The sequence below is a fragment of the Pleurotus ostreatus genome, assembly GCF_014466165.1.
Source record: "Pleurotus ostreatus strain PC9 chromosome Unknown scaffold_7, whole genome shotgun sequence".
NCBI lineage: Eukaryota > Fungi > Basidiomycota > Agaricomycetes > Agaricales > Pleurotaceae > Pleurotus > Pleurotus ostreatus.
Window position 1 is genome coordinate 3,200,393 of NW_023503162.1, and position 15,355 is coordinate 3,215,747.

The 15,355-nt window shown below is 50.6% G+C and overlaps 3 protein-coding genes across 3 annotated transcripts; all 3 read left to right on the top strand.

The window, feature by feature from the left end:
• Positions 1 to 645: 645 nt before the first annotated feature.
• Positions 646 to 3,050, top strand: PC9H_010319 (uncharacterized protein; the record flags this gene model as incomplete). The annotated part of the gene is made up of 3 exons (XM_036779813.1): positions 646 to 1,306; positions 1,356 to 2,192; positions 2,260 to 3,050. 3 exons carry the CDS (start codon positions 646 to 648, stop codon positions 3,048 to 3,050), a joined length of 2,289 nt encoding a protein of 762 aa, XP_036629202.1.
• Positions 3,051 to 5,580: 2,530 nt separating this feature from the next.
• Positions 5,581 to 6,160, top strand: PC9H_010320 (uncharacterized protein; the record flags this gene model as incomplete). The annotated part of the gene is made up of 2 exons (XM_036779814.1): positions 5,581 to 6,036; positions 6,089 to 6,160. The coding sequence occupies 2 exons, from the start codon at positions 5,581 to 5,583 to the stop codon at positions 6,158 to 6,160; spliced, it is 528 nt and encodes a 175-aa protein (XP_036629203.1).
• A 1,025-nt stretch (positions 6,161 to 7,185) lies between these two features.
• On the top strand, positions 7,186 to 8,851 carry PC9H_010321 (uncharacterized protein; the record flags this gene model as incomplete). Its single annotated transcript, XM_036779815.1, has 5 exons — positions 7,186 to 7,655; positions 7,728 to 7,765; positions 7,817 to 8,061; positions 8,202 to 8,699; positions 8,744 to 8,851. The coding sequence occupies 5 exons, from the start codon at positions 7,186 to 7,188 to the stop codon at positions 8,849 to 8,851; spliced, it is 1,359 nt and encodes a 452-aa protein (XP_036629204.1).
• Between the last annotated feature and the right edge of the window lie 6,504 nt (positions 8,852 to 15,355).

The following is a 15,355-nucleotide window of genomic DNA, read 5'->3' on the forward strand; positions in this document are numbered from 1 at the left end:
TCCATGTAATCGACCGTTTGACGTGCATTAAACAGTCGATGCCTAGGTCCCCATCCAGCCCAATAGCTACGATTGTGGTATTTACGTCTTGCATCTCGCCAAAACTTTTATGCGAAATCCAGAAGGCACATATGCACTAATCATGGTGAATGTCCATTTCGTACAACCCAAATTCCCCTCTTCTGACGCATGATCCTCAGTCTTGTTTACAATATGCTGAATATCCCCTAGCTCAACGGCGAGTTGACTGGGATGACGATGCCATCAGCACGTACCGTAGCCGGCTTAGAAAATGTATAGCTGTGCTTTCAGTAGCATGGAAGGAAAGTAAGATATGATTCAGACTTTGGTTATATCGAAGGTGACGGTGCATTCTGCCGGCTTCACCGACATGTTATACTATTAAATTAGATGGGACCAAAATACGACTGTGGCATACTTAGCATACGCAGAAAGTTGCTTATTGCGAATAAGAAATTAAAGCTCGATCTTCCTCAACTATTGATCCGAGGTGGAATTTTGTAAGTACCTAAGTAGTTACACAACCCCGCTGCTAATTAGGGTCTGTTCAGGGCAGGTACTTCGCGACTATATATATTTTGAAACTCCGAATGCAACTTGGCTCGCCTCTTGGTCCCTGTCAACATGTCGTTTGATGATGACGCCCCTGCTTCCTCCCAAACTCTACCTGAGATCGCAGTATTACAAGCCCCGACTTCATCATTCCCCAGTTCCGACCGCCAACTCGACGAACTCGAGAGTGACCAAACTTCAAAACTGCGTCCCAAGAAGACCAAACGACGATCCAATCTCAAAGATAACTACCAATTTGAAGGCGATCATATCCCGAGACGGCAGCACAAGAAGAGCAAAGCTAAGAAACGACCCTCCGAGCACAACGATGATGAACCCGAGCCTGAACCCGATCTTGCCTCGAAACCGCCGTACAAGAAGAGGAAATGGAGGAAGCAACAACGCCCTGACCACACCGATGAACTCGACCACGATCATACCTCCAATCAGCAGCAGAGGAAGAGCAAGGCCGATAAACAACCCTCCGACCAGAGCGAAGGACTTGAAAGCAATCAGGGCTCGACACAACAGCGCAAGAAAACCAAAGTTGATCAACATCTGAGCTGCCTAGTGCGAGAAGCGACGAGTGGCCTACGCAAGTCTTTCAAGTCCAAGAAGACTAAATATGGCCGATCAGGACACCACGCTCGTCCTACAGCTTCTGGTAGTAGGTCTAAACTAGTATCTGTGCCTCGTAGCCAAGATGTCGAGGAGAATAGCACCTTGGACGATTGTGAGTTACTAGTGGTAACATGATTTATCAGCGCTAACCAATCATCAAGCACTCGTATCTCCTGACATGGACCCCGTCATGTCACTAGGTTTGAACAACATTGGATCTTCGTCAATGTACCCGATTCCTGCACCCGAGGTACTCGGAGATCCTCACGACGTTGAAAATGATATTACAAACTCCCTTCCCGATCATAACCATCGATCATCTAGGTCTCCTTCTCAAGAGCCTCCCGATGAACCCGCAAAACCATCTACTCATTCCGGTGAACCCCAAACCAAGCCCAAGTTTCTTGATTCCACAATCTCCGATCTCTTGTCCACCCAAACGCCGCCTTCGGAGTCATCAAACGCTGCAGTATCTATACTGAACCGAGTCCTCGCAAGTCTTCAATCATCCTCCGGCTTAGATCCTCAGAAGTTGTACTCAGACTGGGTCAGCACTTACGCTGCTCCAGTAGCAAATTCATCGCCCTCCCATAAAGTTGGTGAAGCGACGGCGGCGGTCACATTTGAGGCCGAAACGCCTTCAAGTGGTTGCTGGTGGGCTAACAAGTTGGAACTCAATCAAGCCCTTCGAGCCAGCCTCACTGTCAAACGGGAACTAATGAAAACACAGTTGGCGGATCGAGCAGCATCGGCGGGACTTGTGTTCCCTGCAACTCAATTTCCTTGGCATACCATGCGCTATACTCTCTTTCAACAGGGTTATCAAATGGTAAATATCCTGGACGAGGTCCCGTTTCCTGGTCAGGAAACATTGAAAACTGGGTACCGCGGACTCAACGGTCTTCCTGTCAAGATATGCACACCCTGGGTACGCTCCCTCCCAAGTGATCTATCTCTTGGGGTCATTTTTCGCAAGCTCCAGCCAGCGGACGTCAATCGTAAGTGGCCTTATTTGTTTAGCTTATTTCTACGCGACACCCTAACTACCGCTTTACTCTCATTCAGTCATGCGTAGGGGCCTTATCCCTGTATTTGTAAGCGCGCCTCCCCATCCTGGCTCCCCTCATCTTCGCGCAAAGCAACTTTACATCACCGAGACCCGGTTGTGGCAGGTTCGCGATGGCCCTCCACGACGTGCTGAGACGGACGTGGATCAAGAATTTCTTGGTGCCTACCAACCACCTGCTGAGACGGACGAGGAAATGGACGCTTTGTTGATGAGGGGGCGTGGTGCCTCGAAGGGAGTGACTCATCTACTCGGCCATTCCGAAGAAATGAAGGCACTGATGCAGAAGATTCTGGATGCGCGTCCAAAGGCCAAGGCTCCAGAGTCGTTTATTGCTAGCGATGGTTCTGTAGTTGACGGAGGGTCTGACACACCAGATGATGAATATGATGAAGGGTCGGATGATGAGGAAGGATCAGATGAGGAAGGATCAGATGAGGAAGGATCGGACGAGGAAGGATTGGACGAGGAAGGATTGGATGAGGAAGGATCGGACGAGGAAGGATCGGACGAAGAAGCATCTGACGAAGAAGCGTCTGACGACCAGGACAGCACAGATTCAGCTGTGGAAAGCAAGCAAGCTCCTCAGTCCCATCGCTCTAGGCCACGCCAAACCACATCACCAGCACGGTCTTCGCGCCCAGCTACTTCTTCGCGCCCAGCCACTACGTCTTCACGTCCAGCCACTACGTCTTCACGTCCAGCCACTACGTCTTCACGTCCAGCCACTATCTTCGCACACAGCTACTTCGCACACAGCTACTACGTCTTCGCGCCCATCCAAGGCTAATCGGCTGCTGCCACTCAATAATGCCTCCCATCTTGCACGCTATCCTAGAAAGTCGCATCGACGATATAGCATTGCCCATCATGACGAGAATACTCCACCTCTTACCAAAAAGCGCAAAGCTTCTTCCAACCGACATTAGAATTTGCTTCCATCTTCCAACCGTTGTAAACCGTACTTTGTAGCGTTCATTCAAGGACTAGAGTCTGGACATTAGGCAAAAAATGTTGTACCTCTCATACCTCAGATACATGTATCAGTCAAAGCATTAGCAAGACTACTTCTGGTGAAGCCCGTTTCGTGACCATGACACGTGTGAGAGTGGGTTGGTGTACGTGCTGGGTTGTACATTCTAAATGTATCATAGGCCTGACTCAGAACCACTTTATGTATGTGCATTGTTGAATGGTATGTGCATGACCGTGACGGTCCATCCACAGGCGGACGGATGGACTGGACAACCAAGCCAGCGTGGAATGCCAGGGCTCACTCGGCATCCTGATGTACGTGGTTTCCTTTGTCCTCTTTGTGACGAACGACTGCTGGACTTCGGATCCTGAGCCGCTCGGCACTGGCACTGGGTAGTCCCGATGTCATGGACCAACGTAACCACTGTATGTACATTGTGGACTGTATGAGCATGTCCGTAGTCTACCCACGCCTGAGCTCGACAATGTACGTGGCCAACGGACAGACATACAAGCCGGCTTGGAGCATGGAACATTAATGTATGTGCTGAATTGTACGTGCTAAGTGACGAACCAGGAGCTGTCCCCAAACCACTGTATGTACGCGCATCGGGATCGTGCATGTTGGTCTATCCACGGACGGATGGACATACAAACCGGCTTGTAACCATTGTATGTGTGCGCATTGTTGAATGGTATGTGCATGATGGTCTACTCACTGACGGACGGACATACAGGTCAGCTCGGAGCATGGAACACCAGAGCTCGCTCGACAGTGGACACTAGTACTGGCCCTGGGTAGTCCCGCTGAATGGCATGTGCATGACGGTCTACCCACGGATGGACAGACAAGCCGGCTTGGAGCATGGCTCGCTCCACAATAGTGGCACACTGGGTAGTCCCTATGTACGTGCTAGGCATGACCAACCTAACCACTGTATGTGTATGTACGACGGTCTACTCACGGACGGATGGACAGACAAGCCGGCTTGGAGCATGGCTCGCTCCACAATAGTGGCACGCTGGGTAGTCCCTATGTACAAACCTAACCACTGTATGTGTATGTACGACGGTCTACTCACGGACGGACGGAGATACAAACCGGCCCGGAGCATAGTTCGCTCAACAATAGTGGCACACTGGGTAGTGCCGATGTACGTGCTAGCCATGTGCGCATGCATGAACGTTAACGTGTTAACGTTTGAACAACCACTACACTGCATTCCTTTCTATGAATGAGATCATGTTGACGCGCCGTGATACTTCTTACCAGCCTGTACATGTGAAGCCATTCTTCTATATACCATCGAGGTTTAGTACTTTCAAGGAAGAATTATGCAAAGTACTGAATCGGGCTTTGAATTGTACTTTCTCCGTACTGAATGTCTTAAGTACCGAAAATTTACCTTGAAAGTGTTTGTTTGTACACTATTTGGTATTTTAAAGATACTACAATAAAAGGTACATAATTCTCTCAACCGGGTAATTCGGAGAAAAAGACTGAAAAACAAAGCAAGGAAATTTCATAAACTACCTAAATCTCCATCACGGTACTTTTATGGTACTATTTGAGTAACTCTTGCCTATTATCAGTGTTCTTTGTTGCAAAGTACGCTAGATGCGAGGTTTCATACTTTTATTGAGAACTTGCCACAAAGTACATTAAAATTACTCCTAGTACTTTCAAAGTAATTTCATTGTGCAAACAGTAAAAGTACTAATCAATGCACGTTGTGTGTTGTTCATATGTCCTTGGTGGGTTTCGAGCCCTTCCTCTAGTCGATGTTCCTCGTTTTCCTCTTGCCATTTCTCAAAACTTGGAGTATTTCGTTGGTAGTTTGTGATTGTTGAGGGGGAGTTTCGGAAGTGCGGGACGGTTATATACTAGGGAAAAGTATGCACATTTTTTCACCCAACCAGTCATTTGTTCTGGGCTCCATCTTGGTGGAAGTTGGTCGGGCCTTGTCGCTGTCCTGGCCTAAGCTAGACCTGGAACACCGAGATCCAAGGGCCATGAGTATCTAGTCGAGTACAGTTCAACTCAAACTCACATTGCCCTATACTATTCGTTGACGACCTTGGACACTGTTTGCAGAGGCTGCGGCCACACTTGGAGCGAATCAAGTCACCTCACCCAGCATCTTCAGAAAACCACATGACCCAAGTGCCAGAAGTATCGTGACGAGGTCTTACATTTTCATCAATCAGTGAAGGGAGAAGGTTGGTGCAACCCAACACGAGGTCTGTGCAACCCAGCATGAGGTCTGTCTCCAAAGAGGGACAAAGCCAGGAGCCAATTTGAAGGTGACTTCTTTGGCGACAATTACGATGACGAAGACTTTCCAATGAGGGCACCAGATGGTCCATCGTTCTGTAGCAGCACCAATGAATTTTGCGGCCAGGATGAAGATCTGGATGTATATGATTATGAGTGGGAGGATGAGGTGGGGCTGGATATTCTGCTGGAAGATAGCACACACCCAAGCTTTGTACCCTCTTGGTCGCAGGCCGCCAATGCAGACAAACATCCAAGTGATGAACCTATCAACACAAATTCAGCTTGCCCGCAGCTGAGTTCGCCACCACACCATATTGAGACCTTCGGAGGACGCACAGGGGAACCTTTGGCAGGCTGCAATGAGAATTCAAAGTACACCACATATCAGGACAATGTGTTTGGAGCAGCGGCCCAGAATCCTTGGGCCCCATTCACATTGAAGGTCGATTGGGAAATAGCTCGGTGGGCAAAGCTGCGGGGCTCTGGGTTGACTGCCTTCTCTGACCTACTGGGTATTGAGAATGTGAGTAATGTTTATTTCGTCCCTACGCGAGATGTCTATCAAGTACTCCTAGGTTTGCAGTGTATTAGGCTTGAGCTACAAGACAACTGATGAGTTAAACAAGATCATTGATAAGAAGAACTGACCTTATTCCAAGACAAGACCGCCTACCCGGTATACTTAACAATCGGGAACCTTCCCAAGTCCATTCACTGTAAACCATCTCGCCGTGGCCAGATCCTCCTGGCATATCTGCCTACATCAAAATTGAAGCACATTCAGAATAAATCATCCTGACGTCGTGCACTCGCAAACATGTTCCATGCCAGTATGAAGTATATTCTCTCCCCACTCAAGGAGGCGGGGATAGAAGGAGTTTGTATGATGAGTGGAGACAATGTCGCGCGTATGCCACCCTATCTTCGCTGTATATGTAGGGGATTATCCCAAGCAGTGCTTGGTTACAGGCGCGTTTAACGGTGACTGCCCAGTCTGTGAATGTCCAAACAACGAGCTGGGGGAGTATCCATGTACCCACCTGTACCGGACCATGGACATGGCCTTCGCTGCTCTTGAGCACAGTAACCAGCACAATTACACGAGGATCTGCAAGTCACAACACCTCAAACCACTTTGTGATCCATTCTGGGAGGACTTACCATTTGTCAATATCTTCGCTGCTATCACCCCAGACATTCTGCACCAACTCCACCAGGGCGTCATGAAACATCTTATCTCCTGGATAACATCAATCTGCCATCCTGAGGAAATTGACGAGCGTCTCAAACGTCTGCCACCGAACCATAGTATCCAATATTCCATAAAGGGATCACCTCGCTTTCGCATGTAAGCGGAACTGAGCACAAGCAAATAACTAGTTTCTTGCTTGGTCTACTGACTGACATTCCCCTTCATAATCAGTACGCAACAGCAAGATCTCGCCTCATCTCTGTGACAAGGGCATTGCTTGATTTCTTCTATCTTGCCCAGTACCCCGTACACCCGCATACTTCTCTGCGACTGCTCGAGGCTTCACTTGAGGCCTTCCATCGGACTAAAGACATCTTCAAAGTGCTTGGAGCTTGAGAAAATTTTAACATACTAAAGCTGCACTCACTCGTTCACTATGCACGTGCGATCAAATTGTATGGGACGACCAATAACTATAGCATGGAGTCCACTGAACACTTACACATTGACTTTGCAAAAGACACATATGCGGCCACAAACCACAAGGACGAGTTCCCACAGATGACAGCATGGCTGGAACGGCGTGAAAAAGTTCTCTTCCATGAGAAATTCATTGAATGGAGGTTGACAGCAGTGGCTACTGCACATCCATCACCAGGCTATTGGGAGCCTCCGGACAGAAGCCTCGCGCTCTCCCATCATCTGATGAAGCATCCCACACGCAAGGCAGTCCCCATCGAACTTATATCTCCGCCATCTGGATATGGGGCTACATTCTTTCGCTCTGCTTTGGCTCGATACCTTATCCACAAAAAACACCCATTGCTATCCCAGCGAGAAGTTACTGAACAAGCAAGCAATCACATCATACCATTTGACTCCCTTCCTGTCTTTCACAAGCTCAAATTCAAACTCTCCGATAACGAAGACACCTACAATGCCATTCATGCGTACCCCGGCTGTCAACTTCCAAAAAAGAGCGATGTTGTGATTCCACAATGATTCAATACTGCACTTGTCAGAGTTGCTGACAAGACAGCCGGGTCATCCTCAATAACAGGTTTGAATGATGGGCCCTCTGATCTACACATATCTGATTCTATCCTATTAGGTCTTCGTGTTGGTAGAGTCCAACTCATCTTCGCAACTCCCAAGATATACTCTGCCCAGAGAGCATTCAGAACTGCTGAGGAAGTCAAGCACCTTGCCTACATCAAGTGGTATTCACCACTTACCAGGCTCCCGGATGCAAACTACCCCATGTACAAGATCAGCCGCATCGCAAACGAGGCTTCTGTGGTCCTGGTATCAGCAATCGAGCGAAGCATACATTTGTATCCTAAGTGGGGAGGGCCGGTGTGCTGTGAGTGGACGAGTTCAAATGTTCTTGACCAATGCTCCATGTTCTTCGTCAATCCGTTCAAAGATCACCATACGTATTTCAATGTAACTTAGGTTTGACCGTGAGAATACTAACTATTGCATTTTCAACAAAGCTTGAACCATATGCCGGTTATTCACAAACAAGCATGATCAAGGATGAGGACAACAACAGCAACCATGTTCCCGGTCAACGACAAATAGAAAGCGATACCACACCGCCTCGCTACTACCTCGGACTCAAATGGCCCAAACATTTTCCTCCACCTCCTTCGTTCAAACGTGACCCCACTTGGCCCAACACACAAACACTCACTGCCCAACAAAACGAGATCGAACTCTTTTGCAGTGATGACCTCCATTTCGACCTATATCAACTCCTACACCCTGTTCCTCATTCATCTACCCAGCACAATCACACCACTCGGATCTCAGGAGAGCGCGTCAACTCGGACTCACTCGGGTGTGTGCAGATCAACTGCAACCAAGACAGCAAATTGGACTCAGGGGAGGATATACTGGAAGTCAAGAGAGATGAGGTTGTGCCGTCATCTGTGGACGGGGAAGAGGATGCTGTTAGTGTTTGCCTACTAGGTTCAGATGATGAGCAACTGGTGAGTGTCGCCTGCTCAAACAAGGATCCTACCCTAACGCTTAGGCTCGGAACTACCCCAGTGCTCACCAGGCATACCCAAAACTCCTACGACCCCACAAATTGACCTTCTGCATGTTGATCGTGACACTTCATCTGTCCACTCTGAATTAATACATTGCCATGCCATTCACCAGGCCGCCAAACTTGCATCGCAAATTCACGCCTTGAGTCAGATACACTCGCAGCTCATCAAACAACAGCGGCGTCTTCTCCAACATGCCGGCCTCAATCGGTGATGCTACACATCTGGAAACACATCGTCACCGACTCACTTCACCTTCACTTACCCATGTAATAGTTTACTGCAAATTCTATGAATTGACCAGAATTATCAAGATCATACCCATGAAATATAATTCCGGATAAGTACCCGATAAACACTGAGATGATAATACAACGTAGTCCCAAATAGCGGCAATTCCCCGGATTGACACTTACTTACAGCAATTCTGATAAGTGCGGAGAATTCTGACGAAATGTGTGGGGGAGGTTTTTTCTGATGCTATTATCCCCAATTCCCATGTTCGTGGTCGTCAGGCTGACATCCAAAGCCCGTTTGTCGTCCTCAACAACAATGCCACCCAATCCAACGTACATGGAGACATCGTCCTGCTCCTGAACGGCGCTACTTGCGCTAGCCATGCTTGAAGATGTATGGTCGATTTGCACATTCTTCCCACGCTAGCGACGTCTCTGTCCTTTGCATTGGGGGCAAGTTCATCTCTAGCCTCTGCCTGATTACGTTGGCCACTCCGTCTAAGGTTGGGCTTCTCAAGACAGGCGTAGAGCCTGTTTTCATACATCACAGGCTCTGATAGGAACACGACTGTGATGCATGAACCACAGTGCTTAGAGTACGAGGGACCATGATGTATCACCATTGAGCATATATCACTCTGTCAATAGCACGTGTATATCAGGTGATACCTCCCCTGTCTTGCTCACTGTCTGTGCCGGGGTGTCGGTGCATTGGGTGCGTGTAAGGGCAACCTCAAGATGGCCGACAGCGCAGGCCTAGCAGAGGGAGAATCCAAAGATAATGAATAAGACTAACTACAGTACATGAGAGGGCTGCTCACCTAGCAGAGGGAGAATCCAAAGAGAACAGGATAAGGATTCTCCATGCTAGGAAGTGAAGTATATACTGTAGTAGCGTGAGAGGAATGCAGGATAACTGTACAGTACACCAGCCACAAGTCCGAACAAATATCACAAGGTACAAGGAAACATGTGATAATGAAGTGGAGGGTAAATGGACAGGAGTCGTGCCAGCGACTTGGGGAAGTAAGGGCGAAGAGTAATGAAGTGGGGGAAAAGGATAGAGGTACCCCGGACAAGCCCCAAAGAGTATAGACGAGTCCGAGCAAGTCCGAAGTGTCCGAGACGAGTCCGAGCAAGTCCGAAGTGTCCGAAGTGCGGGAAGACTCCGGAGTCACCGGACACGGCTCGGATGCAAAAGGAGTGGGTGGAAAGGAAGTGGAAAGGAAAGGGAGCGAAAAGGAACGAAGGGGAATGAAGGGAATGTAGGTAAGAGTCCATGGAATGAAGGAAAGGAGAGAAAATAGGAGTGTCCCCTTACATCACCCCCCCTTCAAGGTTGCGGCAACCCGACGCGAAGATTCCTGCCTGCCGCGCCACGAATTCACCAACCCCGAAACTCCGGACTGCTGCGAGAAGATGTCGAAGTACGACTGCACAGAGCCCGGAGCCTTCCGACTGCGCCAATGCTCCCAGGACTGGTCCAGTGCTGTAGGAGTCATCCAGAGCGGTGCGGGAGTCGTCGGACTCGTCCGGAGTGAGCGTACTGCGTCCGGATGACGATCATGGAAGTCCTTGACCTTCTGGGCAGCATGCTGGAGGTTGCTCGCGGGCTCCCAGGAGTCATGCTCGATGCCATAGCCTCGCCAGCGTACCAGATACTTCAGGACCCGACCAAACCGTCTGCTATTCCGGACCTCTTCTACCTCATGCTCTTCTTCTCCATCAACAAGCTGTGGAGGGGGTGGAGCAACAGGGTGTCTACCTGGAATGGGGTCCGGGACAAAGGGAAAGAGTTTGACCATGGGGAAGACAGGGTGGAGGCGGGATAAGCCCAGAGGGAGCTGGAGTCGGTACGCTGCCTTGCCAACCTTCCGGACGACCTTGTAAGGACCGAGTCGTGCGTGTCCGAGCTTCCGGGAGGGTCGGGCAAGGTTGATGTCCGACGAGTCCAGCCAAACCTTGTCACCCGGTTGGTACTCCGGAGCAGGGGTCCGACACTGATTGTAGTAGCGCTTCATGTCATCCTGAGCCTTGACCAATGCAGACTGAGCTTCGTCGGCTGCGGACTTCATCCGGTGTACAAACTCGTTTGCGGACTCCATCCAAGACGGTGGCTGATGAGGTTCGAACCCAAGGCAAGGATGTCGGCCAGTATCTAGGAGGAAAGGTGACTGCTGAGTGGACGCATGGACCTGGTTGTTGTACGCAAACTCTGCCATAGGTAGGAGGCGAGCCCAGTCCTCCTGGCGCTCTCCGACGAAGATCCGGAGATAGGACTTGAGTTCCTGGTTAGTCCGTTCCGTTTGTCCGTCGGACTGAGGGTGGTACGCAGTGGAGGCAGCCAGCTTGATTCCGAGCATCTGATAGACTTCCCGGGTGAACTCTGCAACGAACTGCGGACCCCGGTCAGACACAACAGACCGAGGGAGTCCATGCAGCTTCCAGACATTCTGCAGGTACAAGTTCGCGGATCCGAGGGCAGACACTGTGGTGTGAGTCGGAATGAAGTGGGCATGTTTGCTTACGGAGTCGACCACATTCATGACAGTGTCAAATCCATCAGACTCCGGAAGCTCGACGATGAAGTCGACACTCAGACAATCCCAGTGTTCATCCGGAATGGGAAGCGGATGAAGTTCACCCATGGGCAGATGCCTTTGGGCCTTTGTCTGGAGACAGAGGTCGCAATGGCGGGTGTAGGATCCGACGTACCGGGACATGTTGGGCCATCAGTAGCTGCGCGAAACGAGCTCTAGGGTCTTCCATCTGCCGGCGTGTCCTGCGACCTTGGTGTCATGGTGCTGAGGTACAATAGTCCGACACAAGTCCGGTGAGTCCGGAACGTAGATCTTACCCCGGAACATGAGGAGTCCGTCCGATTGGGACCATTCTGCACTTCGGACTGTCTTGCGACTGCCCTGGGTCTTCTTCAGCTCCTCTGCCGCCTTTGCCACTGCGTCTTTGAACTTCGCATCTTGCACTCCAGTCCGGATAGCCGTGAGGATATCCTTCTCCTCCCCTTTAAGAGTGACACCTGTGGCACAGACAGCAAAGTAGGATGGCTTGAGCATCACTACATCCTTGTTGTCATCCTTACCATCCGAGTGATCCGAGTGTCGTGAGAGAGTGTCCAGTTTACCCATAGTCTGACCCAGATGATGCTGGAGAGTGAAGTCGAAGCGGGAGAGGTATAGGGACCAGCGGGCTTGACGACGGTTGAGCTTCTGGGCCTTGATGAAGTACTCCAGGTTCTTGTGGTCCGTCCAGATCTTGAACGGAGTCTCTGTGCCTTCAAGGTAGTGCCACCATTCTTCGAGCGCCCAGATGATTGAAAGCATCTCCTTGTTGTGTATTTCGTAGTTCTGCTCCGCAGCCTGTAGACTTTCAGAGTAGAATGCAACAGGATGCCATTTACCATCATCCGGATCAAGCTGTGACAAGACTGCACCCGTAGCGTAGTCCGATGAGTCCGCTTCAACCCGGTACGGCCGATCCTCCTTTGGAAAGACAAGAACAGGTTCTGAAGTGATCAGCTCTTTGATCCGAAGAAATGCGGATTGAGCGGAGTTGTTCCACTGCCATTCCTTCGCGCAAGTGAGGTCAAAGAGAGGCCGGGCGATATGCGAGTAGCCCTTGATGAAGCGGCAGTAGAAGTTGACGAACCCGAGGAAGGATTGGAGTTCAGCCCGAGTCCGAGGGGTCGGCTAGTCCGCAACTCCGGAGACCTTCACGGGGTCCATCTCGATCTTACCCTCGGAGATGACAACTCCGAGATATTCCACCTTGGTTTGCTCGAAATCACACTTGTCCGCTCGGAGGAAGAGCTTGTTCCGCTGGAGGATCTCTAGGACAAGCTTGAGAACCCGGCAATGCTCTTCGCGCGTCTTGGTGTAGATCAGGATGTTGTCCAGATAGATAATAACCACACCTTCTGTAATGAGCTCCCGGAACAAGTCGTTCATCATGGTCTGGAAGGTAGATGGGCTGTTGGTCAGTCCGAAGAACATCACCAAAGGTTCGAAGAGTCCACGCGTAGTCCGAAATGCTGCCTTCCACTTGTCACCCTCCCTGATCCGGACATTGTTAAAACCCCACCAGACGTCAAGCTTGGAGAAGTAGCGAGTGTTCCGGAGTTTGTCCACCAAGTCCGAGATGAGCAGAAGTGGGTACCGATTCTTGACCATCATGTTGTTGAGCTTCTGGTAGTCCTGGACCAAGCGGAGCGATCCGTCCTTCTTCTTAACAAAGAACACCGGGGCAGCCATGGGCGACTTGCTGAGGCGGATCTGACCAGTCCAGAGATTTTCTTCCAGAAACTCGTCCAGCTGTTTCTGCTCCGCTGGGGACAGCGGATAGCACTTGGTAGAGGTCGGTTCCGCTCCGTCCAGTAGCTCAATGGCATGGTCCCACAGACGTGGCATGGGCAGTTCATCAAAGGACTCCTTTGCGAAGACGTCCTCGAATTCCTGGAGGAAGTCCGGGACTGCGCTGTTCCGAGGATTGTGGGGTTTGTTGCGCTGGAAAGCCAATGCAAGGCACTGCGAGACTGTCTCCGAAGCCCGGATATGTTCTTCCCGAAGACTCCAAAGGTACTCCGGAGTCGGAGGAGGAATAGCCACAAAGATACGGTCACCCCTCTCAAGTCCGGAGTCGTCCGGAGTTGTAGCATTGTCATTGTCATTGTCATCCTCGCAGTCCTGAAGCTCTGGGAGGTCGTCCGAGTGCAGTTCCTCAACCCTTGGCATCGGACCCGTACAACACTCCCAGAGCCGCACGGACTCCTTGCGTCGGGTCAGCTTGTCATGGCGGAACTCCTTCCAACAGGTGTCGCATCCTGACGGACAGCGGCTCATGGTCACCTCCTTTGTCTGCCAGTCAATCTCGGGGTTGTGCTTCTGAAGCCAGGTGTATCTGAGGATGATATCCTGCTGTCCGATGTTAGTGACTGCGAAAAGCATCCATTCCATGTGATCCTTGAACCGGAGTACAAGGTCCACGACTTCGGAGATAGATCCATTCTCGTTTGGTGATCCGTCGACGTTGAAGCTCAGTAAAAACAAAAGTGTGGGAAGGTGTTGGATAAGTGAATTGCACACCAATGCATGACTTTCCGTGGGAATAAAAATATTGGTTTCACCATTTTCGAGCCGTTGAGGGCCAGCACACCGTCCATACTGCCACTCTAATTACTTGGGATGTTCCATAGTATCCAAATCTTGTATTCTTAGGTTGCGCTATGGGGGGACAATAGATTTACACAGGATTTTGAGAAATATCTCTAAGCGCGCATCAGGACACATTTTCTCCCACACTGTCCTTAATTTCCACCAAACCGTAACTATCTAGTCCGCGATTTGGTAAAATGGATACCGATCCAATACCATTTGGAGACGTATGAGTACCAAATGTTCCCGAATGGAGACTGATGACCACCAACACGTTTTTACTGAGGTTGAAGACCGGAATCGGAGCGGACAGCTTGCGTCGGGTGAAACCATGGGCATCAGCGAAGCGCGGATGCATGAAGACTCCGGTGGCTCCACAGTCCACCAGGGCCTGCAGGGTGCATCAGTGTTGTGTATCCGTGCTCTGCACTTCAACAAGTATATCTAGCGAAAGCTTCCCGGGCAGCGCGGAGATCTTATAGCTACTGGGTAGCCGCCGTTCCCACTGCGGGTGAAACCTTCGGAGAGTGCGGATTGTAACCGGAGTTGCTTGCTTAACGTCGGACAAATCATCGGAGTGATTGGAATCGTCTATTTCGTCTACGCTAAGACAAGCAAATCGGTTATTCACCAACGAGGTCGCACTGATCACTTGTTGGTCCAGACAAAATCCGCCGTGTCCGATTCCTCAACCGGAGCCGTTCCCTCAGCATCTATTCCTTCTGAAGTCCCTGCACTTTCTACAACATCCGCTGCGGTCAAGAGATCTTCAATGGTGGACATCCGCTCCTCGGTGGTCATGAACCGGACGTCGTACCGAAGTGGGCACTCGCGGGACATGTGGCCGGGCTTGCCGCATCGGTAGCAGAGCTGTGAAGCGGCGGGCCGGGAGCGGGTGTGGTCGACGTCCATGGGGACGCCGGATGAGAGAGCCTTTGGAGGAGGCGGAAGTTGGAAGCAGGGTTGCAGAGGTGGGAGCTGAGTCCGAGGCGCGGGGAGTACACCCGCAGGAGTCCGAGCAACTCCGGAGCTGGCTGCTGGCCGGACGAGGGAACCGGAGTGTCCGGAGTTTCCGGAGTGCACGCCAAAGTGGAAGGATTGGTTAGCAGCACGGTTGTCAGCAACCTGCTGCACTGCCCTGTACCATTCCTCGAAGTCATCCTCGTCCAGACAGTCTGCAGACTCGGCG